This window comes from Rhinichthys klamathensis, unplaced genomic scaffold, assembly GCF_029890125.1.
Source record: "Rhinichthys klamathensis goyatoka isolate OS25496 unplaced genomic scaffold, OSU_Roscu_1.1 h1tg000076l_1, whole genome shotgun sequence".
Classification (NCBI taxonomy): Eukaryota; Metazoa; Chordata; class Actinopteri; order Cypriniformes; family Leuciscidae; genus Rhinichthys; species Rhinichthys klamathensis.
The window spans coordinates 5,147,879-5,175,818 of record NW_026606618.1 but is presented as its reverse complement, the minus strand read 5'-3'; the positions used below and the strand labels follow the sequence as shown (position 1 = coordinate 5,175,818).

At 44.7% G+C, this 27,940-nt stretch overlaps 2 protein-coding genes across 2 annotated transcripts in view; both read right to left on the bottom strand.

Annotated features, from left to right (window-relative positions):
• Nucleotides 1-7,040: 7,040 nt before the first annotated feature.
• LOC130085399 (interferon-induced GTP-binding protein Mx2-like) overlaps nucleotides 7,041-27,940 on the bottom strand; it is a 115,512-nt gene continuing 94,612 nt past the window's right edge. The window contains exons 11-12 of the mRNA XM_056251148.1: nucleotides 8,387-8,613; nucleotides 7,041-7,161 (exon numbers count right to left, since the gene is read on the bottom strand). Of these exons, the coding sequence (XP_056107123.1) occupies nucleotides 7,041-7,161; nucleotides 8,387-8,613 (348 nt within the window). The remainder of the gene's footprint in view (nucleotides 7,162-8,386; nucleotides 8,614-27,940) is intronic.
• mxg (myxovirus (influenza virus) resistance G) overlaps nucleotides 8,251-27,940 on the bottom strand; it is a 305,424-nt gene continuing 285,734 nt past the window's right edge. The window contains exon 15 of the mRNA XM_056251113.1: nucleotides 8,251-8,387. The gene's annotated coding sequence lies outside the window, so the exon portion shown is untranslated. The remainder of the gene's footprint in view (nucleotides 8,388-27,940) is intronic.

The window sequence follows — 27,940 nt, the reverse complement described above, 5'->3', positions numbered from 1 at the left end:
CTCCAACTTAGGTTGGGGCGCTCTGTTCAATGGCAGACCAGTCTTCGGCCTATGGTCAGACCGTGAGAAATGCCTTCATATAAACTTTAGGCGCTCCTTTAGGCGCTCCGAGCAGCTCTTTGTTTCGTTTGGAGGGCGCACCAGGGGTCTCCCCGCCTCGAAACATAGCCTGTCCAGATGGATAGTGGATGCTATCGCAGCAGCTTACACGTCAAAACACCTGCAGTGCCCTATGGGCATCAGGGGCCATTCCACTAGAGGCATGGCCTCGTCATGGGCTTGGTCCAGCGGGATTTCTATTCACGATATCTGTATGGCGGCAGGCTGGGCCTCCCCCTCTACATTCGTGAGGTTCTATAACCTGGAAGTTCCCGCCTTGCAGGCGAGACTTTTGTCAGTCTAAGGGGATGTGTGTGTTCTGCCCAGTTGTCATGTGCAGACCACTCTCATTTCAGCGAGGCGAGCCTCGCCGTATGTAAGCCGGCTGAGCCTGTTCGTGTTTCCCTATGACGCGTCAGTATGCATGTGCGGGCCCGCGTTGCTGGCCGCCTATTTCCCTAAAAGCTGCGCGAAGGTTTTTTTTCGCTTTACATAGTCCAGCAAAATCTTGCTCTATTGTGTGCTTGTGAACTGTGTTGGCCCGCGTTGCTGGCCGCCTTTACTCTAAGTCTATACATAGACCGGCAGTGCCGCTCTGTGCTCATATCAAGCGTCTATTACATGTGCTGGCCCGCGTTGCTGGCCGCCGTTGTTCTGCATGTTTGTTCCACGGGTCTCCCCGGGTCTCATGCAGCGGATGCTTGGCGCGCACGGCGTTGACAATGGGTTCTCGTAGCGTAAGCAACTTACGCAATACGAGAGAACCTCTCGTAAGAGAACGTACTTGGTTACCTAATGTAACCTAGGTTCTCTCTAGAAGAGGGAACGAGTATTGAGTAACCTGCCGTTCCCGCGCCGCAAGCTTATTCGCTTCAGTCAAATGAAAACCAGAGTTCAGCCCGTTGAGCCCCTCTTTTATATACGTTGGCCACTCCCACTCTGGCGGGCCGTGACGCGTAGAGGGCGGCTCACCGATAGGCTGCTGCATTTGCCGCAGGACAGCCAATGAGCACTCTTACTCAGTCTGCTATGGTCTGCTGTCTGCTGCACTGCGTTGACAATAAATACAAAATTAAGGATAATTTTTGGCTTCAGATCTCGAGAAAAGATGACTTTACCCGTAGCCTAAGCAACTTAGGCAATACGAGAGAACCGAGGTTACATTAGGTAACCGAGTACGTTTCTGCGTGTTCTGTCTTTTCAGTGTGGCAAAGTAATTTAATTCCAATTAAACTGTTATCTGCCTCCATTTTATCACAACTTCAAATTTAGGTTAGAATGCCAATTGATTATTGACCATTATATAATAATTTATCTAGACTTTTGATTATTCTATTTAACTCTTTATTGAAATTACACTCGTTCATTCGGATTCCTATTAACACTTGTCTTGTACCGGCCGGGTATTTCAGATCTTAAACTCGGTCATTAGACAGAGGTGGTTGACTAATATTCTAGACGGCTGCACTCTACTTGCTCATTAGAATATACAATTTAGTCCTCATAGATCTGAACACACTTAATTAAGGTAAGACTATATATAACCAGAGGTAATGACCATTACCATAGAACCAAGCTGACCAACTTAACTTCCTCTAACTTCATACAAGCATGCCGTGGTTTTCCCCATACTCTCTGTAAGAATACTATTACAATAATCAGAGGTTGTGGCTCATTCCTTTTTAGATTGGTCTAACACTGAGTTGTTCTAAGAGGGAAAACCCATGATTAGCCTCTACAGTCTAGGTATACATGACTAATGCCAATGTGTCATTTAGAGCTCTAATACACCAGTCTTCAGTCTCTGCTCCACCTAAGCTGTATTTTAGTCTGTTAAACTAACCTGAGCGTAGATTTGTGGGGTCATGGATTTAACGTAATCTACTACTCGCCAACAGCCATATCACCCTGTAGCCCAAGACTGGTTGCCCACTAAAGCTAAGCAGGGCTGAGCCTGGTTAGTACCTGGATGGGAGACCTTCTGAGAAAACCAGGTTGCTGCTGGAAGAGGTGTTAGTGAGGCCAGCAGGGGGTGCTCCCCTGTGGTCTGTGTGGGTCCTAACACCCCAGTATGGTAATGGCGACACTATACTGTCAATTGAGCACTGTCCTTCGGATGAGACGTTAAACTGAGGTCCTGACTCTCTGTGGTCACAAAAAATCCCAGGATGTCTTTTGAAAGAGTAGGGGTGTAACCCTGGCATCCTGGCCAAATTTGCCCAGTGGCCTCTGTCCATCATGGCCTCCTAATCATCCCCATGTATATATATACCAATTGGCTTCATCACTCTGTCTCCTCTCCACCAGTAAGCTGGTGTGTGGTGGGCGTTCTGGCGCAATATGGCTGCCGTCGCATCATCCAGGTGGATGCTGCACATTGGTGGTGGTTGAGGAGATTCCCCCTTCTATGTGAAGCGCTTTGAGTGTCCAGAAAAGCGCTATATAAATGTGATGAATTATTAATTATTATTATTATAGAGTTAATAATTTCATGCAAGCATCCTGCAGTCAGCGCGGGATTGGAAATTGGAAGTGGACCTTGATAAGAAGCTTGTGTTTCCCCCAGAAATAGTGGCTACAACACTCCGGCCAGACATGGTCCTGTGGTCTCCATCAACAAAGCTGGTATATGTTGTGGAATTAACAGTACCATGGGAAGATGGGGTTGAAGAGGCTTATGAGAGAAAAAAAATAAAAAAATTCCGATCTGGCAGCTGAAGCATCCCAGAACGGCTGGAAGACCAGTATCTTCCCAGTAGAGGTGGGATGCAGGGGATTTGTTGCCACATCTACCACCAGGTTGCTGAGAAAAATAGGGGTGAAGGGTCGCTCTCTCCAACAGGCCATCAAGTCCATGTCAGGTACTGCCAAAAAAAGCAGTAACTGGCTTTGGATCAAGCGCAAGGACCCCAACTGGGCAGCAAGGTAGAGACAGATGGTATGCGGTCAGGCTTAAGCCCAACTCAGGGAGAAGGACGCCCCTGCCATGCAGAGCCCATCAGGAATATGGAGGGTATGGCATGGAGGGGGGTGTACCTGGGACGCTGGGTACACCGTTGAGCCTTCTGGAGACGTTGTGGGCTTCAATCAACGAAACGTCGATGAAGCAGGGTGCCCACCTGATGACCCCAATGACATACCTTACCCTCCTTTTCACCACTCCACACCGACTGCTACTGTCAAGAGTTTCCTACTTAAGGGATTGAAACATCTAGTTATATTAGCTTTACTGATCTTCTGGAAGAAAATCCAGTGACTGTTGTGAAAGTGCAGCTGACGACAAGGGAAAGACCGTGTGACAGCATGGAGAGACAGCTGACAGGAGGAAATAGACCCCAACAGGGCTGTTATGGGCTAGCTACCCATAGCAGCAGGCTCCGTCACCCTATTAGGGCACAAGAGCCACCTTTTCTGGCTACGAAAAGTTCAAAAAGAAGAATACCCCTAGAGTCTGCGAGAGCAGGGGCGCAAGAAGACTCACAGACTGACCTCCCGGTAATGACCCTTGGAATGGACATGACATTGAATAAAGGAAGTAGCAAGGCTCTTGAGAAACTAGCAGCTGGACATGTTCTTCAGACTTGCGTGTGTGGATGGGCGAAAGTAACATCAACCCATGGTCTCAAGGTACATCAAGGACGGAAGAAATGCCTGAAAACCACCAACCCAGGGCCCCGCATTGACCGGATGCTGTCAAGAAGAAGGTTAAATCAGTCGGATGAGAATCAGCGGCAGGAAAAAAACCACAGTCCGCAGAGAATTAGCACCCCAGGGAATGAGCAGGAAGCTTCAGGCAGAACCACCAGTCCAAGACCACAACCAGCCCACCACAAAAAAGAAAACATGCAAGGACGTAAGCCGTTGGTCAAATGGCCGAAGTCTAACAGCAAGGAGTGGGAAACCATCAACACAGACTTAAGCCTTATCCTAAGTAACATCAGAGGATCAGCCGAGAAGAAGCTGGAGAAGATGGGCGACCTTATCTACAGCTATGGAGAGGAAAATTGTGGAGTGAAGGAGCAAGTCAGAAAGAAAGACGTGCTTCCCGCCCCCAAGTCCCGTCGGCTGAAAGAAATCCAACAACTGGTGAAAGAGAAGCGACGGCTAAGAAAATTGTGGAGAAAGGCGACAGTAGAAGAAAGGGAAGGCATAAATTTCCTTCAAGAGGACCTAAAGCACAGACTCTCAAAACTCCGTCGAGCAGAAAGCCTACGGATGCGCCGGAACAAGAAGGAAAAAGCCAGAACCGATTTCTACAAAGACCCTTTTAAATTTGTGAAAGGCATATTCATAAAGGAGAAGAGTGGATCCCTGAAAACGTCAAAAGACCAGGTTGAAGAGCATCAGAGAATCATCTATACTGATGAGAAAAAAGATGAACCTATCGTTGTCCCCACTGACATCCCTCCAATATCACCACCACAACATCAGTTTGATATCAGCCCTCCCAAGCTGAGTGAGGTAAAGCAGGCAGTGAAAAAGGCAAGATCGGCATCTGCACCAGGCCCTAACGGCGTACCGTATAGTGTCTACAAGAACGCTCCAGATGTTTTGAAAATCCTGTGGAAAAACATGAAAGTGGCGTGGGAAAAGCAAATCATCCCGAAAGCCTGGCGAAGAGCGGGAGGGGTGTTCATCCCAAAAGAAAAGAACTCAACGACCATTGAACAGTTCCGCCAGATAAACCTTCTGAACATTGAAGGCAAGATCTTTTTCAGTGTGTTGGCACAGCGACTGACACAGTATTTAAAACAAAACCACTTTATTGACACATCAATTCAAAAGGCTCGCATTTCAGGCTTTTCGGGATGCCTGGAACATAACAGCATCATATGGCATCAAATTCAGACTGCAAAGAAAGAAGGGAAAGATCTCCATGTCTTGTTGCTTGATCTGGCCAATGCCTATGGGTCAGTCCCTCATTCAATTCTGTGGGCTGCCTTTGAGTTCTTCCAGGTGCCGACTATAATCACAAATTTAGTGAAACACTACTTCCAGGATCTACAGTTTTGCATTACAACGTCAGGCTTCACCACAAGTTGGCAACCACTGGAAGTAGGCATCATGGCGGGGTGTACCATCTCCCCATTGGCCTTCACAATGGCAATGGAGATCATTATTAGAGCCTCGAAATGGGTCGTGGGAGGAGAACGACTACAATTTAATCAGAGGTTACCACCAATTCGAGCCTATATGGACGATCTAACAACACTCACAACAACTGTCCCCTGCACCAAGAGATTGCTGGAAAAACTTCATCAAAATATAACATGGGCGAGGATGAAGTTAAAGCCCAATAAGTGCAGAAGCATCTCCATAGTGAAAGGCCAAGTTACAGACCAGAGATTTCACGTCGGCGGAACACCTGTCCCAACTGTCTCAGAAATGCCAGTAAAGAGCTTGGGGAGATGGTATGATGCGAAGCTCAAAGACACCGAGCAGTTTGAACAACTAAAAAATGATACCAGCATGTATATGGAGCGCATCAACAAGACCTTGTTGCCAGGAAAACTCAAGTTATGGTGCTTTCAGTTTGGCATACTCCCAAGACTCTTGTGGCCGTTAACTGTGTATGAGATCCCCATCTCTAAGGTTGAAAAGTTGGAACGGCTGATAAGCACACAGCTAAAGCTTGCACAGGCTTGGAATTCCACGTTGTTTAAGTTCCGTCGGACTTTATGGACATGGCAAGTTGGAATTACCAATCACAGGGCTCGTGGAAGAGTTCAAATGCACCAAAGCAAGGCTCGTCATGACCCTAACTGAATCTGAGGATGCAGTCATTCGAACAGCGGCCCCCCGGGTGGTAGCTGGAAGGAAGTGGACTCCATCAGAAGCTGTTCAGAGTGCAAAGTCTGCGCTTCAGTTCAGAGATGTGGTTGGACAAGTACAGCATGGGAGGGCAGGGTTCGGACTTATCCCAAAAACTGTTCTGTGGCATAAAGCAACATCAGTGCAGAAGAGACAGCTAGTGGTAGAAGAAGTCAGGAGACAAGAGGAGGGAGAGTGACATGCAAAAGCCGTCTCAATGGCCAAGCAAGGGAGATGGACCAATTGGGAGGGTCTGGAGAAGAAAAAGCTCAGCTGGCGTGACATCTGGCAGATGGAGGGAGCACGGCTGAGTTTTGTCATCAGAGCCACATACGACCTGCTACCCTCCCCCCAAAATCTGAAAGAGTGGTATGGAGAAGATCCCGCCTGTTCCCTGTGTCAAGTACCTGCATCCCTAAGGCACATTCTATCAGGGTGCACTACAAGTCTCACCCAAGGGCGCTATACTTGGCGGCATAACCAAGTACTCAGAGAGCTGGCATCAATACTGGAACAAAAGCGAACCACCACAAACAATCTCCCACAAACATCGGCAAGACAGGTCAACTTCACAAATTTCGTACCAGCTGGCCAATATCAAGAGCATAGTATAACACCTAAGGATGCAAGCATCCTGCAGTCAGCGCGGGATTGGAAATTGGAAGTGGACCTTGATAAGAAGCTTGTGTTTCCCCCAGAAATAGTGGCTACAACACTCCGGCCAGACATGGTCCTGTGGTCTCCATCAACAAAGCTGGTATATGTTGTGGAATTAACAGTACCATGGGAAGATGGGGTTGAAGAGGCTTATGAGAGAAAAAAAATAAAAAAATTCCGATCTGGCAGCTGAAGCATCCCAGAACGGCTGGAAGACCAGTATCTTCCCAGTAGAGGTGGGATGCAGGGGATTTGTTGCCACATCTACCACCAGGTTGCTGAGAAAAATAGGGGTGAAGGGTCGCTCTCTCCAACAGGCCATCAAGTCCATGTCAGGTACTGCCAAAAAAAGCAGTAACTGGCTTTGGATCAAGCGCAAGGACCCCAACTGGGCAGCAAGGTAGAGACAGATGGTATGCGGTCAGGCTTAAGCCCAACTCAGGGAGAAGGACGCCCCTGCCATGCAGAGCCCATCAGGAATATGGAGGGTATGGCATGGAGGGGGGTGTACCTGGGACGCTGGGTACACCGTTGAGCCTTCTGGAGACGTTGTGGGCTTCAATCAACGAAACGTCGATGAAGCAGGGTGCCCACCTGATGACCCCAATGACATACCTTACCCTCCTTTTCACCACTCCACACCGACTGCTACTGTCAAGAGTTTCCTACTTAAGGGATTGAAACATCTAGTTCTATTAGCTTTACTACAGAGTAAGTCAGAATACATTTAAATGTAACAATTTATTAACATTCAGGAAATGTATCATGCCAATTACATACTCAATTCAAAGATAATCAATACAAAACACCAAATGCTCATAAAAAAATACAAAAGGCTGAGTGTCTGGAGTACATCTGGGACTGATCTGAATACAAATCGTGCCTTGAGCCTCTTGCAATATTTCTTTACATACTTAGACCTATCTCTAAACTATTAAAGCCTTTTGTCATCTTTTGGTTTACTTCTGTGGGGATGAGACCAGTCGGGCAGACATTTCGAATGACACCAAACATATATAGTGTTGTATGATAATTGGTCACGTTAAACTATATAGATTTTTGGCATAGGAGAATAAGAGATGGGGGAAGAGGGGGTGAAGGGAAAGAGATGTAGATTAAGACAATACTGAGGTGATTAACACCTGCGTTACCCTGTATATAGCTAGCTCTTAGTTATAGGAAGTATATTTATTTTTATTGTGTAGGAATAAGGTTTTAGCTTTGTTATACTGGCAGCCAAGTAATCGACATTTCGTTGTCAAATTTCACTGTGTGTTTTTTGTACAATGACAATAAAGGAAGTCTATTTGTTAGGGTTAGGTTTAGTAATGAGACACAGGTGGGTGCAATCAGGGATGAGTTCGGGCAGTGAGTGAAATGTAGATGTGAGGGAATCATGATAGTCTGATGTGGAGTGCTGGTGACCGTTGCAGCATCAGTGTACACAATCTTATACATGCACTGCCATCATTTTAACTGGCCCTCAAAAATTATAAATATATATTTTATTAGCATATTTAAAAAAAATTGTATATGAGCCAAAAAAATAATTAAATGTCAAGTTAGACCTAATTTTAAGTTAGACCTTAACTTGTAGATATTTAGCTATTTAAAACAAAATGTATCGGCCCTGCTTTAGCCAATTTTGTGAGTAACAAGGAAACAATCAAAACTTATAAAATGTGGGTTTATGTATGTATATTTTAATATTCTGAAGAAAATTGTATAGGTTTATTTATGGAAAATGGATGTTTGTTTAGAAGTTGTCAGATAGATTATAAGATTGACATAGATAAATTATATGAATTTTCAGATATACCCTCTAGTTAGTAGAAAAAAAACGTGCTGAGCAGCACTCAAACGATCCCGGCGCTCTCGTAGTTCTTTGCGCCTTCTGCTGACATCAGAGTCCTCAAACAGGAGCTCACTCACATTTGCCCCATCCAGTAAAGTCAACATGTCAGTAGACAGGAGATCAGCAGTCTGCTTCAACATGAAAAATAAGATCATCATGGGCAGTTGGTCAGCCATTCGCTGCACCACAATCTAAAAGAAAACAAAGAGATGCTAAGTTACTCCCACATACACTGCACTGCTATTTGTTTCTCAAAACTAAGAAGATCTACTATAATGCGCCTCCAGAATTTTACTGTACTTGCAATTTTTGTCAAAGATGGGTAACTGATCCTCTGAAAACTTCTCATTCGTAATCTCACTCAAGAACTTCAAGTAGTTGGAATCTTGAGTGTAGACCATGTTTTCAATTTCAAACTGCTCTGAGATCCTCTTCTCCATCTTTTCTTGCTGGGTTAACTGAATGTTGTTGATTTTGTCCTATGGGCAAAATGAAAAAGTCAAATGAAAAAGTAGAGAGGAAAGAGAACGTCTCAGGTTACGTATGTAACCCTGGTTTCCTGATAGGGAACGAGACGCTGCGTTTGAGACGTGGTGGGAACGCTCTGCGTGATTGCGTCATGAAGCACGTGTAAAATCAGTCCAATGGAAGCCCGATACGTCATAGGTGACGTCATAGACCAGGAAACTATAAAGCACCCCTGAAAACAGACCGCGACAGCTTCTGAAAAGTCTGAAGCTAGTCGATCAGGGCATGCAGGAAGTATGGCAGATAAACGCAGCGTCTCGTTCCCTATCAGGGAACCAGGGTTACATACGTAACCTGAGACGTTCTCTTTCAAGGGAACTCGAGCTGCGTTTGAGACGCGGTGGGAACCCCATACCCACTATGCCATAGTGACAAATGCCCATTCTGTGTGAAGTCCTGCGCACACTAAGAAGCAAGCAACCTCGCCCCTGGAGTGGAGAGGTCAAGGTCATAAAACCTGACAAATGTATGCGGAGAGGACCGACCTGCCGCATTGCAAATATCAAGAAGGGAAACACCCGAAATTATTTGCTCATCACCTGTTTAGATGCAGGGCACCCTCTCTTGAGTGACCCAAAGCACACAAATAATTGTTCAGACTTACGGCACAGGGCAGCTCTATGAACGTAGGCATCTAATGCCCGAACTGGACATAACAGGTTCAGTTGTTCCTGATCTGGGGTATTAAAAGGTGGAGGATAAAAGGCCTGCAGCACTATTGGGCCCCCAACATTAACTGGGACCTTAGGAATATAACCCAGTCTAGGGTAAAGAAATGCCTTCACCATACCAGGTGCAAATTCCAAACATGGAGGAGCAACCGACAGGGCATGCAAATCTCCAATTCTCTTGATAGATGAAATAGCGAGGAGAAATAAAGCTTTCAGGGTGAGGAATTTCTCTGAAACCTCTTCAATGGGCTCGAAGGGAGCCAAAGCCAGACCCTCAAGTACAATGGCCATATCGCAAGCTCTAGAGTGCAGTGCAGGTCTCAACCTCAATGTACCATGGAGAAAACGAGTAATAAAAGGATCTCTCCCGATAGAAGCACCCCCCAGAGGGGTGTGGTAGGCCAATATAGCCGCCACATAAACTTTTAAGGTGGAAGGAGATAATCCAGCAGAGAAACGGTCTTGCAGGAAATCAAGAACTGAACCAACAGGGCAGTTAACAGGATCTAACTGACGCTCACCACAGCAGGTGGAGAATAATTTCCATTTCAGTGCATAAAGTTTTCTCGTGGAAGGAGCTCTGGATTGGAGAATGGTCTCAACGACCTCAGTCGAGAGACCGGATTCTATGAGCCTGGCCCCCTCAGAGGCCAGGCCCACAGTTTCCACAACTCCGGCCAAGGGTGAAATATCGTGCCCCCTGCCTGAGACAGCAGGTCCCTCCTGAGTGGAATCTCCAAGGGAGAGCCGTTCAGAAGTAGGGTTGGGTATCGGTTGGGTTTTATCCGATTCCAGTACCTACTCGGTATTTTTTAAACGGTTCCGGTGCTTAAACGGTTCTTAAATCGGTACTTAAGAAGATGAAACCGTACACACTTTATAAAAAAATAATACCCTTTAATTTACAGGGCCAAACTGGACACAATATTAACTTAAATCTTTAAACAATATAAATACAAGTAACATATGGTAATAATAAAACCAATATAAAATAAAAAATCATATTTACATAATATCAAATGAAACAATATTGTATCAAACAATGTAATAATACTGGAGATTAATAGAGATTACTAGCAGGCAGAGCTGCCAACTCTCACGCATTGACCGTGAGACTCACGCAAATGACCCTTTTCACACAGAAAAATCGCGGACAAAGAGGACACTGACACCGACAGACAAGACAGAGAAGGTTACTTTTGATATGGAACAAATCCACAGCTGTCAGATTCTGTCAATATTTTTACGAGATTCACACAATAAATAACGTTTTGGCTCTTTGAAATGTGACAGATCGCTGTAGCGCGTCAGTTCAAACGGCACGTGATACAGCAGCCTACAAATCCACTGCTTCTTAGCTACGCAGCGTTGAGTGAACCTATGAAAGAGAACATCTCTGGTTACTGGTGTAACATATCCCTCAATAGGGAACGGGACGCTGCCAAGCTCCTCGCGCTGCCGACCAGCTTCCTTTTTCGGCAGAGAGCAGATGGCGCGCGCCAACATAATATGACGACGTAAGTGCGTCGATGCGGCGCCCGCGCCATCAGCCAATGAATTGGCTTGATTCTATATGGGATTCAGACTATCGGCCCACCCAGAGCGCGTTCTGACACGTAATTTTACACGTGAAATGCAGCCAAACCTTGCGAGAAAGAGCGCGCATGCGAGACAGAAGAAACTGTGCTCCAAACTGTGTAGCACACGCACGGCGGAGAGGGAGAGAGCGAGAGACCTTGCGCGTGTGTGTGTGCCTAATGAAGTTAGGCACCGAAATCAGGCACCGAAATTTTCGTTCTTATTCGGTCTGGTTACAACCGTTAACGTCGGAACCGGTTCCCTATTGGCACCGAGTTTCGGTACCCAACCCTATTCAGAAGAGACACCAAGTCCGAGAACCAAACTCGGGTCGGCCAGTAAGGGGCTATCAGTAGCAGACGAGCCCCTTCCCGGCGAACCCTCTCCAGAACCCTCGGAAGCATAGATATCGGGGGAAATGCATACAGGTGCAGCCTCGGCCACACCTGCACCATTGCATCCAGTCCAAGAGGAGCTGGGTGTGTGAGGGAGAACCACATGGGACAATGGGTTGAATCTGACGATGCGAAAAGATCTACATGAGCTCGACCAAATCTCTCCCACAGGAGCTCCACCACCTCGGGGTGAAGTCTCCACTCCCCGGGCCTCAGCCCCTGCCTCGACAGGATATCCGCTCCCACATTCTGATATACTGAAATACTGCTCTGAGAGATAGCAACTTCCCCTGGGCCCATAGGAGGATCTGATGGGCCTGCTTGCAAAGGTGACGTGACCTCGGACCCCCCTGATGGTTGATATAGGAGAGCACCGATGTGTTGTCCGTGCGGACCAACACATGATGGTCAACGACCTCAGTCCACAAAGATTATTGTGGACTTCCGCAAAAGCAGACCCAATCACTCTCCTCTCTGTATTGGAAATGAAGTGGTAGAGAGGGTGCCATATTTAAAATTTTTGGGCGTATCTGTGACTGATGACCTGTCCTGGGGAATCAACATCACCTCTGTGATAGGGAAGGCCCAGCAACGCCTCTACTATCTGAGGCAACTGAGGAGCGCCAGGATTCCTAAACAGCTGATGGTCAACTTTTACAACTGTGCCATCAGCAGTGTTCTGACGTATGGCTTCTTAGTGTGGTTTTCCAGCTGCACTAAGGCCCATCAGCAAGCACTCCAACGAGTGGTAAATACAGCGGGTAAAATCATTGGGACCACTCTTCCAGAGATCAGCAACATCTATGATACCCGCTGTCTGAAGAGAGTGCATAGCATCTTGCGGGACCGGCATCACCCGGCCCATCATTTGTTCCACCTGCTGCCTTCAGGGAGAAGGTACAGGTCTATTGGTGCCAGTAAAACCAGACTGGCTAACAGCCTGTACCCTTACGCAGTGAGGCTGCTTAATGCTGCTTAATGCTGCTTAATGATGCCCTTCCTCACCCTCCCCCCAAGGACAGTAAACTATATCTCATTGTGAAACAGCTGTGAACAGGACGTTGCATTGTTGCATTAACCACATCCATCCTGCTTAATGATGCTTAATGATGCCCGCCCCCTCCCCCTCATACCCCTCATACCCCTTGTAGCGACATTGAGATGTGCCTTAATTATCATACGTAACCTGTATTATATGAGATAACTTTAAGGGAATCAATTGGCTATCAAACAATCGGTTTGTCCAGCAAACGGCTGTAAGATTAACCCATCAATTAATTCAACAACGTTATCCCTTTTTATAAACTCCAAGAAATCTCAATGTTCCGGCCGTGAACATTAATTTTCTCGTGTTTATAAAATTTACGTTACTGATATAGTAACAACTTGTAAAGCTTTGTAGCTAGGATCGCATTTCATTGACTTGTAAAATATGAGCATTCAAAACAATCAAGAATATAATGGTTTTAATAAAATGAAACTACGGATACAGAATTCTACATTTAAACACGGGATACATGTATGTACAGTAAACAGTAAAACTAACGAGACAGACGAATAACAAACAGGAGTGAGAGAGAGAGAGAGAGAGTAAGAAGATGAGAGATCTTCTAGTTTGGCAAAATTCATCACAGACAGAACCTTTTTAGACACCAAGGATCAACAGATCTCAAATAAGCATAGTAAAACGGATACTTGCACAGGTACAGCTCTTGGGTGTGACCGATCTGAAAACGGCGTGTGCGTGTATCTCTGTCAGGTGGATGCCGAGCGTTCGGGTTCTTCCAGCGAGCGCGGCGCGTTTGAATGTCCTTGTAGGTGAAGCTTGCCAGTCTGGCTGTGTTCATTTTCTTCGCGAGAAGACATGAACAGAGGAGACTTCGAAAAAGATAAAATAAACTTAAAGAAAACAAAAAGAGAAACGATGGATCATCACACTAAGGCGATGTCCAGACGCACGAGGGGTCACATGATGAAGCCACGAAGAGCAGGAAGAGCCAGGGAGTTTTGGCAGAGGGTTTTCAGGAAGCTTTCAGAAGGGTTTCAGAAGGGTTTCAGAAGGGAACAAGGGAAGCTCGGCGCGTCTCTTTAAGGACACTTAGGTTCACGCCTCTGTTTGCGCGAATCACACATGACCGTCCGCGGATCTGAAGCGGACACAGTTCTCTTTGTCCTGTGGGGGATGCCCACTTCATGTGGAGATTGCATTTGAGCCGTTTGGCTCCTGAAATATGAAATGTTTAAAATAATGCACCTTACTTCATCATGCTATCGGAATTCGGCTCCGTTAGATTGAGCGAATTACAGACATATCAGACACGTCACATGAAGATTATCGGAATACAGAGTTACATAAGATATGCATTTTATAAGCATTTAATGTTCCTTCACACGATTATAAAGCCATAATACCGGCTACCGTGACCTAGGAAATATCAAACTCATGTTTATGCATTTCTTAAGTGGTTATACTTATAGACAATATAAGATTGCAGAGGCTATTCCCCTTTCTTCATCAGAATTCAAGTGGGAGCTGTGATTTCCCTTGGAATTTCTTTTGGGAGTCATAAAGTTTTATGACCTAGCAAGAGGGAGAGTTATAGAATCTTTCTTTAGAAATAAACTTTAAGGTTCGAAGTTACAGAACAGTTAAAATTACATCTATAGAATAAGACAAGACTAATTAGATATGCATGCATACCGGAAGGTTGGATACAATTTCTGTGTTATACAGTATACATTTATATACACATTATAGGACATTTGTGTGTGTGTGTGTGCAATCAATGTGTGATTGTCCTTCAGCGTTCAGGCAGCTTTGTGGACTCTTTCTGTGGGGGGGATGCGTGTCCCGTGAGACGGCGAGGTTTGAATGGTTGACTATTTGTTGAAGACAACGCTGGCTTGTTCCAAATGTGTCATGTGCTAGCCATAGTGGCACCAATCTGGTCAACATGCCCGAAGGGGGTCGTATACAGAATGCCCCTTTGTTTACTCACGAATGGAAGAGACTTTAGTAAATTAGAATCTAGTTAATTTACTCCACATACCAGAGCTGGCTCGATTACCTATCTGATTATCACTACATTCCCCCTTTTGGCGGTTTGGCAGGACCCGTGTGGGCGGCCTCGTTAAACCGTCACATTGGTCAGATGGTAGGTAAGTCATGAAAGTAGGATGGCAGGTGGAACCTGATGGTAGGATAGCAGGTAAGTCATGAAGGTCGGATGGCAGGTGGTCGTTAGGACTGAGGGCTCAGCCCGATGAGGTTCGGCGTGGTCTCTGACTTGGCTCCCCCTTTTCCGGGGATGCTGTCTGAGACCTTCAGGCACGGCTTTCGTGAGTTTGGCTGAAGATGTTTGCATCTCGTTGAGTCTCCTTTGCAGAGTGGAGGCCAAACCTAGTGTCAGAGTGTGGCCGGTTACCGTAGAGATGCACCGCGCAGTGTCGGCTGCGGTCCAGGCTTGGACCACAGGTGCGGTAGTCAAGACTGGCGGTTGAGACAAGGCTTGGAGGGCTGTGTCGATAGGAGCAATGTCAATTCACTGGGACCCCCCCTTTTGCAAACCACAATTCCCGTTCTGGAGTTAGGGTGACAGTGTGGTTCCGGAAGAAGGATGGGGTTTCCAGTGCTAACCTGTACTCTTTGCTTGGAAGATGGAACAATGTCAGGTCATCCAGGTGGAGGATGGTACCTTTCGGTACTTGAAACCACACGCTCTGGTTAAGCAAGGTGACACGGGTGGCAGTCTCATGTTGGTTGTAAGTGAGAGTAGCTGTTCGCACGGGAGTGTTGACGAGCCATCTGTCACCTACAGTCTCTGCTTGTATCTCGGTGCCTTGTGTGCGAGGCTTGGCTTCCGCAAGGCAGCGTGTGTCGCTGATCATAGGTTGCACACCGCAGATTCCGTCAGTGTTGTCTCTGAGGAAGGGTTTACTAGGGCAGAGATAGTGAGTGTCTTTGGTCGTGGGCTGCACATGTGGGGCCAGGTGCAGCGGTGTGTCGCTGGTCATGTGGTAGGCCACCCCGTCCGGGGCTGTGACCAGCGGAGTTTGAGCAAAGTCTTTCTGGAAGACAGTAAACAGCTGTTTCATGGATTTTACTGTCTGGTTCAGCAGAACGCTGTGAATGTTGAGAATTACCACAGTTCCCATCAATGTCTTTCCGATGGTCTGCAGGGATGCACTCTGTGTTGTGAGTTGCAGTCTTAGCTGTGGGACCTCAGTCCGAATTTCAGTCATATGGTTCACTGCGTTGGCACTGGGCATACCAATGCTTAACAGAGTTCTGACAGCAGCGGCGGCTCCGAGCAAAGCTCCCAGGAACCGTTTGAAACGGTGGTTGTGTCCACCTAAGTCCGCTTGTGTGACAAACGTTTTATCAAGTTGGTTGAGCATGTGCTCGGCCTTGGCCTTGGCGTGAGCGAGGGAGTCCTCTGTCCATCGGGCACGGGTCCAGCTGTACAGCTGGGCTGCTGTGCTGGGGTGAGGTGCTCTGTAGACGTTGCGGGGGTTGCGTCGAACACACACTTTCTGGGTGTGGTTCCTGCAGTTGGTGATCAGGAGTTGTTGTCCTCTCCGGACGATGCCTGCTGTCGGACCTGGTAAGATGTCCGATTGCGGCTGTCCTCTGGTTGGCTGGAGGCACAGGCATCGCGAACCACAGCAGCATCCTGGTAAAAGTGAAAGGGAGAGAGAAAGAGAAAGGGAGGAAAAATTTCAGCGAGTGTCGTCCTCGGTTGGCTCGGACAGTCTTTTCGCTTTGAGGATGCCGGTATGCCACTTGCTTCGGTGTCTTGCAAGTGTCTCTGGTGCTGAGCAGCACGTGGTGCGTCCAGGGCGTACATTGGCATGACCCCCCTTTTGCACTGTGGCATCACAAGCTTTGGCGCAGTGATGGCATCAGGTGCAGAACGCTGAATGTTGTCCTGTGCACGCAGCATGTGCTTGTTGACGTAGGGTGTCAGGGGCACTGGTTGTCGCTGGGTGCAGACGTCGTTCGTGGGTGGTTGGCGGGGTAGAGAGGTGGTGTCTCATAGTGTCCATTGTTTTTTTTCACAGTCTGTGGTAGCTATAAGGTTAAGGTCAGGTGAAGCAGGGGCTCTGTGACATTTGGTCATACTTGTGGTGAGAGGCTAATGCATGACCCTAAAAGTTCAGAACCACGGTTTAATGGGTTCGCTAGATATGTAGCATAAAGTTAGGTGTTTCATGTGTATCTAGCTAGTGATGTGTATCTAGCTAGTGATGTGTCTCTTTTATCTTTATCATCTTGGCTGTGGATGTTAAGACTTATGTGGTTCCGAGAGTATTTCCTGGAAAGGGCATAGCCGAGATTAAATAAATGACTTAAGATGGCTCTTACGACTTAATTATTTCTCTGGACTTAAGTAGTGGTTCACTACGGCTTGACGAAGTGAATGATGGGGAGAAAAAGGACAGCTTTCCCATTCCAATTATGCTTATTATCAATCCTTTGGACTATAGTTGTGCCCTAGTAAATTGTTGAAATTACCTGTGTTGCAGGGTCACAAAAATGAGTGCACTTGTTGAAAGTAAGCACAATCACAAATAAAGGTGTCTCTGTTTCCTTTCTGGGCCCAATGGGAAATGGAACCACATTCGAACAAGAGAGTAAATTAAATTAAATCATATAGATGACCAAATAGACCGGGGAATAGCTGACTGCTATTATTATCAAAGTGGGAAAAGTAAATAAATAAATAAATAATGAAAACAAAAATTTAAAAGAATAAATAAACATAAAGTAAGTAATCAAAACAGCGGTAATGATCTGAATGTGATAATAATCAGTAGCACTAGTGACTAACTTTGGATTTGCCCAGACCAACACTCCACAGTGGGTTACAGCGGTTACGTGTTCAAGGCCACACTCTGTGTGTCCCTCCAAATGTTAAGTCAACATGCTGATGGAAATTCTCATTACTATACGAATTCTTCTCTAGCTGCACAGTTAACATGTAGTTAAACTTAAGTTTATTTGACAGGGCATCTGCAAATTTAGCTTACAGCGCTCAGCCAGGACTATGGTTAATAAGTGAAGGTGAAAGTTTAGCTGAGAGGAATTGAAAGTAAGGAAAGTGAGGAATTACAAACCCTAACTGGGGTAAAAGAAAGTATTCGAGAATACTTTGAATTGTGTAAACAAAAGCTGCAATTAAGGCTTTCAGTGAATGATGCTAACTGCTAACTGTAGAAGTTATTATTTAGCTTAGCCTAAGCTGGGTGAATGCTAGGGTAGGTTAGCCTAGCCATGTAGGCTGGTTTGTTTACAACGTGACATCACAAGTTAGCACTTCCTGTGACCAGTTGTTGTCATGGGAACCAGATCATGTCAGAACAATTCAACAGTATCTGCAGAGTGTCTGCACATTTTACTGAGTTATGCATGTTTAAACGGTTTAGAAGGGGATTCCTATACTTTAAGTCTTTCAAGAACTTGTTACATTCAGTAAAATGCAAATGTGTTTTGGCATTTGTTACTTTTACTCATGGAACTCTTCTCTTTACTTTAAACAACTTATTCTATTTGTTTACAGAGTAAGAAAATAGATTAGCTGTACGTCAAAGCTTGTCTAAGCCTATATAGTTTTGCCCTCTTATGCATAAAAGCAGACTTTTCAGCTAGTGAACAGTTTTGACCGCTAGGTATCACTCTGCTTGTAGATGCAGCAAAAATTTAGGTTTTGGTGAGCACACACACAAAAGGTTTTGATTATCTTAGTAGATGTGCATTAAGCAGCGTCGACTGGTGACTGGTTTCTTACATGTCATAACCTATTACTCAAAACAAAAACAAAACAAAAAAAATTGCATGTTGGTTCTTTTCAGATGTTATACCTCGAGAGTAACAAAATAGAGTAAAAACAAAAATAAGAGATAGGATGAAACCAGAAATGAAGAGGAAGAAAGGAGTGTTTTACCTATTTAAGTTTAGCTAGGAGACATAAGTAGACTGTTGTTCCTTATGGGTAAGCTGCTGTTTTAGACTAAACTGGCAGGGACACATCAAACATCAAGGTCAACAGAAGAAGAAACCAGGGGAAGTGTTTGCAGTTCTGTCTGGGGCCTGCTGTGCATTGGTGTCATCTGTACTTCATGTACTTAGCTTGGTGCTAAGGAGTGAGGAGGGGTAAAACACAAACAGGAAGTAGAATATTACTGACCTGTGTAACTCGCTAAGGAAACAACAGTCGCTAGATATTGTAATCCTATAGAGAGAAAGAAGATGAGGATAGTGACTAGTGATAGTGACTTTATCTAAAATAAAGTAAAGGTACAGTTAGGGCGTCCTTATAGCTCTATGAGACTAGAGGGAGAGCGTATCAGGCAATGTAATTAAATTTCAAATCTAGTTAAGCTTTGTTGAGCTGAATAAGGATTCAGGCTGAAACCTGAAGTAAATAAATTGAAATAAAATCAAAATAAAAGGGTAAACATCGAGTGTTCTCATAGCTCTAGTAACTAGAATGGAAATCGACTAAGCAAATTGATTTAATTAAATCCCAAATTTAATTTAATTCAACTGAACTGAGTGGGAATGTTCAGGCTCAACAGGTGTAAACACTCACAAATAAAATAGGGGTCGCCTTAAGTCAAAAATAAAATAAATAACAAATGAAAACAAAAGTATCTGGGTTTCAATTTGAAAGTGAAAGTGAAACCAAGAGGGAGGGGGTCAAGAGGTGGTTAAGCAAAGTCTTTATTGTGTCAGAAGCCCGCATCCGCTATTTTGGTTGTCGTAAACAGCGGAGCCAGCGGAAGTGGCTCTGAGGTAGGCAGTTTAGTTCGTAAAGTTGCCAAGCAGTGTTTATTCACCTCAACCTTGAGGGTTGAAAGTGGCCTCAGCTCGTTGTTTAATGCGCCAGGTTTGGCAAGGGCATGTGTTTGATCATATAGCTGCAGGTCAGTCATGACCTTTGGGCAGCAGGTGTCAAAGTCTTTTAGTGAGCTGTAAGGTGCAGGGTAGCACAGTTGAACCTTGACCTGGTGTTGAGTCTGTGTCTTTTCATGGCTGGCTGTGGGAGTTCCTGTGATCTCTGTGGCCTGCCAGTCTGGCTCTGGTGACCTGTGTGACTGAAGGGGGTCAGGTTCTCGCACTTGAGCCCAAACTTGCAGTTGTTTGAAGTCTATTAAAGGCTCAAATCGATCTAGCAGCTCTTTGCCAATTCGAAGTGAAAAAGTGTTCATCTGTGAGATGAGCACGTGATGGGCTGGACTCGAAGGACCAATTGTCAGGTGGATGTGAGCTACCTGTTCTAGCCAGATGTTGTTCGGGCTGTACGACTGCACGTTCAGCTCACACGTTTGAGATGTAAGAGTTCGATCTTGTCTCTTAGCTTTGAGTCTTTCAAAAAGTTCAGCTGATATCAAAATCAGGTCTGAGCCTGTGACTAGCAGGGCTTTAATGCTGAAATCATTGTCTATCGTGATGGCTAGGTAGAGCTTTCGGGCCGCCCCCTTTTGGATCAGGTTTCCCAGGAGTCTTGGCGTTGGGGCTGGTGTGTTGATCGATGGGCGGTTAGGGCCGGCCTTGTGTGGGTCGCTGCGGAGGCAGGTAGCCAAAACAGCATTGCTTGGTCTTTCGGGACTTTGGTCCCAGTTGTGTGACACTGTGCTGTCATGCTCAGGCTGTGCAGCGGTCAGCTGTGGTGGCTGGGTGATGCTGTCACTTTGTGGTGTGACGGCTGGCTCTGTGGCCTGGGGCCGACGAGCAGTGTTCAGGGTGCTTAGACACAGGATGTCGGGCTCGTACCTCTTGTTTCTCTTGTGAGATCTCCCGTGACGAAGCTCTTTCAGCACCTTCCGGATCTCTGCCGTCTCTGACGTGGCTGGGTGTTGTGGGGCGCCCTCTATGGGCAGCTCTGAGTAGTGTTCAGAGACAGAGTAGATTGTTGGGTTTTTCAAAGTCTTTTGGACACAGTCTTTTGCTTGGTGTAAGCTTTTTGGGCCACGTCTCTTAGCTGGTGGTGTTTTTTTTTTTGAACGGTGGACTTTCACCTTTCTTTTCAGCTCTGTGTTGTTGGCTGAAAGGTGCGGACCGGCTGGTCAGGGGAAACCTTGTGGTGTGCGTTTCCCCTTTCCGGTCGCTTTGTAATCTATAGGAGTGTTTCAGCTCTCTGTGAACAATGTCAATTTTGTATATGATATTGTCTTTGTGCTGAATGAGTTCATGGATTTCAGCTTGGGCCGCTTGCAAGTGTTTTTCGCAGGCCTTGGCTTTAGTGTCTATTTCTTTTAGTTCAGTCTCTGCTCTTGCAAGGAGAGCTTCACCGTTTTGGAGTTTCATGTTGAGCTCCTCTCTGGTTTCTTTCTCTGACTGCTCTTTTCGGTCTGTGTGTAGACGAAGATCAGACAGGGCAGTTTGAAGTCTTTCCACTTCCTTCTGTAGCTTGGGGTCGGTGTCATCCTCTTCCTCGGTTTCGAGGAGTAGTTGATCTAGACGATTGACGATCTGGGCCTCCTCTGCTTGCATCTTTAGCGTTGCTCCTTCATGCTCCAGGGCGATGCGGCTCCTTTCGTGGAGGCGTGCTTGTGCGATGAGCTTGTGAGCGAGGTTTCCGACGTGTCGGGCCCAGTCTTTGTCGTTGTAGCTTTGGCTCGGTTTGTGAGCCATCAGCTTGTCCAAGTCGGCGTCCAGCTGCTCTTGGCTCGGGGGCTCTGAGTCACTGGCGACCTTGGGCAGGAGTGGAGGTGTTGTGGATCTCGGCCATGTCTCCAGGTTGTCCCAGCGGGCTGCGGGACAGGAAGACCGGAACATACTGGCTCACTGCGGGCGAGATGGAGCACAGCACACACACACAAGAAAGCAAAACCACTGCAAGTTCGTTTACGAGCTAAGGAATTATGCTAATACGGGCTATGCCGTCTATGAGAATTTTGGCTAACTGATGCAGACAGTTAGATTGGGACAATTTGCGTAGGTCAGCGCAAGGCCTAAATAAAGAGTTTGACAGGGCGGCAGCCTAGTGGGTCACATGGTGACGCTAGCTGCTCAGTGGTCGATCTTTTATTTAGCTGTCCTTTGTGTCATAGGTTCTGTCTCAAGGTGAACTGAAAGAAACAAATCACAACAGAACGAAAAAAATAGTGTGATAGAAAAGATTGCAGTAAAATTAAACAGAACAAATGAATAGGTCTGTAATAAAAGGGGAGATATACTAACACAGAGAGTGTTACAGGGGATAAGGAGGCCTGGTGCCTGCTATTCAGCTGGATTTATAGCCGGGCCCACGGGCTAGTGGGTTTACCGGTGGGAAGCCTAGGAAAAAGGGGTGTGGCTTAGAGAAGAGAAGATGGGCTCAACACTTAAATGGCCAGGGGAATATCTAATATTCTCTGGCCTAGCCTAAGTGGATGGATTTTACCTTATTTAGTTTGCCTGGGTGAATTGAGGTCACTCTGGTTGGAGCCAGCGTCGTGGTTAATCCTTCCGTCGCCCCCCACGCTCAACCGCCGTGTCCTCGGGCCTCTCTGTTCATCTGTACCAAGGTGCGTTCCTCTCAAACAATCTGCGACTTTGGAGTGCCAGATTTCTGATGACACAGTTTTATGTGTCGCACCAATGGGGAGAGACAGAAAAGTCCGAGACTCACTCACGGTCCGCGCCGGTAACGCCAGTCAGACAAACCAGCTTGCCGGAAACCAGCCAGAGATGATCGTCAAATCACGACAGCGCCCTGGGGAATTCTACGTACAAATACAGAACAGGATTTAGCAAGCGAAACTCAAAGTGAATTAAGGTTTTCTTGTTTAACCCAATGGAGTAATTATGTATGTAGAAATAAAGGCAAAGGCTTTATTAAATAATAGTAAACAAAAAGGAAATTATGATAATGTTGGTAATTATCAAAATGACCTAACCCAAAAGAGAAAATAGAAAATAACAAAAGCCAGAGGCACAAAGGAGGAGGCAGGTAGTAGCGTGTTTGTGTCACTTGAATAGACAAACTTAATTCAAATTTAATTCAAAGAGGGTTAAATTAAATTTAAATAAGCATGTACGAAGAATTAAAGGGAAAATCAGAATAATATCAAATAATCACTAATGATAGCAGTGAAGTATCATCCACAATTATTAGATAATCAAAAACGAAAGGTAGAACGAGAGAGAGCAGGCTGAACGCAGGAGGAAGTGAACCGTAGTAGTGGGTTTTTGCCACCAGGGGGCGCACTTGTGGTTAACCTGGTTGAATCAGCCACCTTAATTTAAATTTAAATTCAAAGGAGTTGAAATCAAATCTAAATATGCGTGTAAGGGGATTGAAAAGTCAAGATGATATCCTATAATAATTAACGATAACAGTGAAGTATCGTCAATAATTATACAATAATCAGAAGGGAAAGGTAGAAATAAAACAATTCAAAACGGAATGAAAAGAGAGAAAAGAGAGAAAACAAAATTGGCATGAGAAACTTAATTCAAATTAAAGTTAGGAATTTGATATTCCAAACCGAATTTGAATAAGTGTAAGACGAGTTAAAGATCAGCATAATATCTGATGATAAATCAGATGGCTGAATAGGCAACTTGATTTAAATTAAAATTAAAATTTGTTAAACTCAATTTAAATAAGCGTGTACCGAAAGTTAAAGATCAGAATTATCTCTGATAATAATCAAGATTACTGCAAGGTATCATTAATAATTATGAAATAATCCAAAGAGAGAAGTAGAAATAAAACAATTCACAACGGAATGGAAAAAAAAAGGAAAAGAGGAATTGACATGAGAAACTTAATTCAAATTTAAATTAGGAATTTGATATTCCAAACCAAATTTGAATAAGTGTAAGACGAGTTAAAGATCAGAATAATATCTGATGATAATCACGACTACTGTAAGGTATCCGTGATGGCACATCAAATAAAACCAACTGGAAATTGACCACTTCAAAACAGAATGAAAGCAGGAAAAGTGATAAACCGACTTAGCAGGGGATGCCACGAGGGAGCGCCCCTTTTTAAGTGGGTATCAGTGACTGAGCTGAGAGTCTTAACTTAAATTTTAATTCAAATCTTGTTTGAATCAAATTCAAAATAATTGTAATCAGTCAGGGGCAGGAAAATCTAACATCCAATAATATTTAGCACAAGCAGAGCTGTTAATGCACATATATATATTGAAGTTAGACCGCAGAGTTCATTATCACAGGGAAAATGAAAAGGAGAAAAAAAAAAACAAGAGAGAATTTGAAAACAAAGTGACCTGTTTGCCAATACCCACACGGTGGCGCAATTTAGCTCGCGCAGAATGATGTCACGGAGCGGAAGTAATCTGAGACTATACTGGAATGCTGCCCTCCAGTGTTCGTCAGCGGAATTACATTCAGTGTGATTTTACGCTGAGAATTTCTTTCTCCTAACGTCCACACGATGGCGCCATTTGAAGTCATGGGGTTGAAGTAACTTGCACTATTAAGCACTAAAAAGGTGTCTTTAGTGTTTGTCAGCGGAACTGAGCACTCGGCTTCAGAGTGATTTAACTCTGAGTGCGTTTCTATGCGTCAGTTGTCTGCAAAAATCACAATTATTTCAAAATCTCGGCGGATTTTTGGTGCTATATTTCACAAAAGTGTGTGGCAGGATTTCTTCACTGCACTACACGTAAATTGTGGACAACAGGAATTATTCATCTGTTGCTTCGGCTCCCGTACACACACAATCAATAGCACTTATGATTCAAATGTGTTAGGTTTACAATTGGTTAGCTACGCCAATTTGTACCAGGAGTTATCGTTAATCTAACGATTATATATCAGGCCTTTTACTACTGAATCAAAGGACTCTCGCTTTGATCAGATTGTCTCACACTAAAAAGAGATTCCTTCGTCTTAATAGGCGGTTTTAGACATATTAAAATGTATCACCTGCAGAGAGTTGTCTTCATCTCAAAACAGGACATTCGTGATATTAATACTGCAGTGTACTCATTTAACAGTGATAAAAACATGTCTATGCATATTTTAGCAGCTGTTAACATGTAACGTTACTGACTGACGTCGGGTTTTTGCCTGTCAGTTAGGAGTGAGTTCGCAGTGCGACTTATCTCACAATTTCAAAATTCCATATCGTGCGTGCACAAAATTATTAATAACCATATAAACAGATTGAAACTGAATTTGCTCATAAAACAAAGTTTGAAATGCGTCGCGTTCTCCACCATCTTTGTAGCGACATTGAGATGTGCCTTAATTAGCTCAAATTATGCATAGGGAATTTTAATAATTAATCATGAATATGATTAATATATTGCATATTACAGTTAAATTATCGAAATTGAAAATAGATCGATTGTATATATGAATGATCAATCATAACGAATTATAATTCCTCATTCATATATCAATGGTCTCATTACAGATCGATTATATGAGATAACTTTAAGGGAATCAATTGGCTATCAAACAATCGGTTTGTCCAGCAAACGGCTGTAAGATTAACCCATCAATTAATTCAACAACGTTATCCCTTTTTATAAACTCCAAGAAATCTCAATGTTCCGGCCGTGAACATTAATTTTCTTGTGTTTATAAAATTTACGTTACTGATATAGTAACAACTTGTAAAGCTTTGTAGCTAGGATCGCATTTCATTGACTTGTAAAATATGAGCATTCAAAACAATCAAGAATATAATGGTTTTAATAAAATGAAACTACGGATACAGAATTCTACATTTAAACACAGGATACATGTATGTACAGTAAACAGTAAAACTAACGAGACAGACGAATAACAAACAGGAGTGAGAGAGAGAGAGAGAGAGTAAGAAGATGAGAGATCTTCTAGTTTGGCAAAATTCATCACAGACAGAACCTTTTTAGACACCAAGGATCAACAGATCTCAAATAAGCATAGTAAAACGGATACTTGCACAGGTACAGCTCTTGGCTGTGACCGATCTGAAAACGGCGTGTGCGTGTATCTCTGTCAGGTGGATGCCGAGCGTTCGGGTTCGTCCAGCGAGCGCGGCGCGTTTGAATGTCCTTGTAGGTGAAGCTTGCCAGTCTGGCTGTGTTCATTTTCTTCGCGAGAAGACATGAACAGAGGAGACTTCGAAAAAGATAAAATAAACTTGAAGAAAACAAAAAGAGAAACGATGGATCATCACACTAAGGCGATGTCCAGACGCACGAGGGGTCACATGATGAAGCCACGAAGAGCAGGAAGAGCCAGGGAGTTTTGGCAGAGGGTTTTCAGGAAGCTTTCAGAAGGGTTTCAGAAGGGTTTCAGAAGGGAACAAGGGAAGCTCGGCGTGTCTCTTTAAGGACACTTAGGTTCACGCCTCTGTTTGCGCGAATCACACATGACCGTCCGCGGATCTGAAGCGGACACAGTTCTCTTTGTCCTGTGGGGGATGCCCACTTCATGTGGAGATTGCATTTGAGCCGTTTGGCTCCTGAAATATGAAATGTGTAAAATAATGCACCTTACTTCATCATGCTATCGGAATTCGGCTCCGTTAGATTGAGCGAATTACAGACATATCAGACACGTCACATGAAGATTATCGGAATACAGAGTTACATAAGATATGCATTTTATAAGCATTTAATGTTCCTTCACACGATTATAAAGCCATAATACCGGCTACCGTGACCTAGGAAATATCAAACTCATGTTTATGCATTTCTTAAGTGGTTATACTTATAGACAATATAAGATTGCAGAGGCTATTCCCCTTTCTTCATCAGAATTCAAGTGGGAGCTGTGATTTCCCTTGGAATTCCTTTTGGGAGTCATAAAGTTTTATGACCTAGCAAGAGGGAGAGTTATAGAATCTTTCTTTAGAAATAAACTTTAAGGTTCGAAGTTACAGAACAGTTAAAATTACATCTATAGAATAAGACAAGACTAATTAGATATGCATGCATACCGGAAGGTTGGATACAATTTCTGTGTTATACAGTATACATTTATATACACATTATAGGACATTTGTGTGTGTGTGTGTGCAATCAATGTGTGATTGTCCTTCAGCGTTCAGGCAGCTTTGTGGACTCTTTCTGTGGGGGGGATGCGTGTCCCGTGAGACGGCGAGGTTTGAATGGTTGACTATTTGTTGAAGACAACGCTGGCTTGTTCCAAATGTGTCATGTGCTAGCCATAGTGGCACCAATCTGGTCAACATGCCCGAAGGGGGTCGTATACAGAATGCCCCTTTGTTTACTCACGAATGGAAGAGACTTTAGTAAATTAGAATCTAGTTAATTTACTCCACATACCAGAGCTGGCTCGATTACCTATCTGATTATCACTACACCCTCATACCTCTCTGTGAAATAACTGTGAACTGGACTTTGCATTGTTGCATTAATCACATCCATATCCAACTCTGATTATCATACTCATCATACTTTTTGTCCTGGTTGTCTTTTTGTTTTGTAAAGCCTCTTGCTGCTATTAAGAGTGAATGTCACTGGTTCTGTGTTTTAAACAACTATATACTTCGATGTGCCATGTTTACACAGGGGTATTTATTACTTATTTGTTAGTGCACTCTAAGAAACCATGTACGGTTGTTGTATGCTCCAAACACAATTTTCACGAGTTCACACTTACAAATAAGTCAGATAGAATAAATGCATATTTGGCGTGCTGTCCGAGGAGAGGGCTCCGGGCTCGATATGCGGCCCGAAACCCATAGTACTCCCCCGTTCCTGACTGTGGAAGAATGAGCCAGGAGTGAGGAGTCGGGGTGGTGGAGGGATGCTGAAACTGTCAAGGAATGTTAGGTGAGTTGACAGTGGATATTTATATATGCTTCCTCTCGTGCTGATAGGGTAGACATGTAATAGTTTGGTGACGAGTTGATTGGAATGATTTATTTGAACGTGCTCCTCCCGAACCTTGTTTATAAAACATCATTCGTTGTTGTTCTCTGGATGACAATGACAATAAACGTGAAATGAATGGCCTCTCAGGTCTGGCAGGAAATATTTGAGAGCTCGAAATACCGCCATCATCTCCAAACAATTTATATGCTAAGAAAGTTGATGGCCCTGCCAAAGACCTTGCGCCGAGCGGCCACTCATGACCGCCCCCCATCCCGTGAGGGAAGCATCCGTCGAAAGCGTGACGCATCGACAAGAAGCCCCCAGCACTGGGCCCTGGGCGAGGAACCAAGGTTTCTTCCACATGACCAAGGCAGGAAGGCATAGCCGCGTGACCTTGATCTTGCGGAACGGATTTCCCCTCGGAGAAAACCCCTTGGTTCTGAGCCACCACTGCAGGGGTCTCATGTACAGCAGGCCAAAAGTAATCAAGTTGGACGCCGCTGCCATGAGCCCCAACAGTCTCTGAAACTGTTTTACAGTAAGTGACT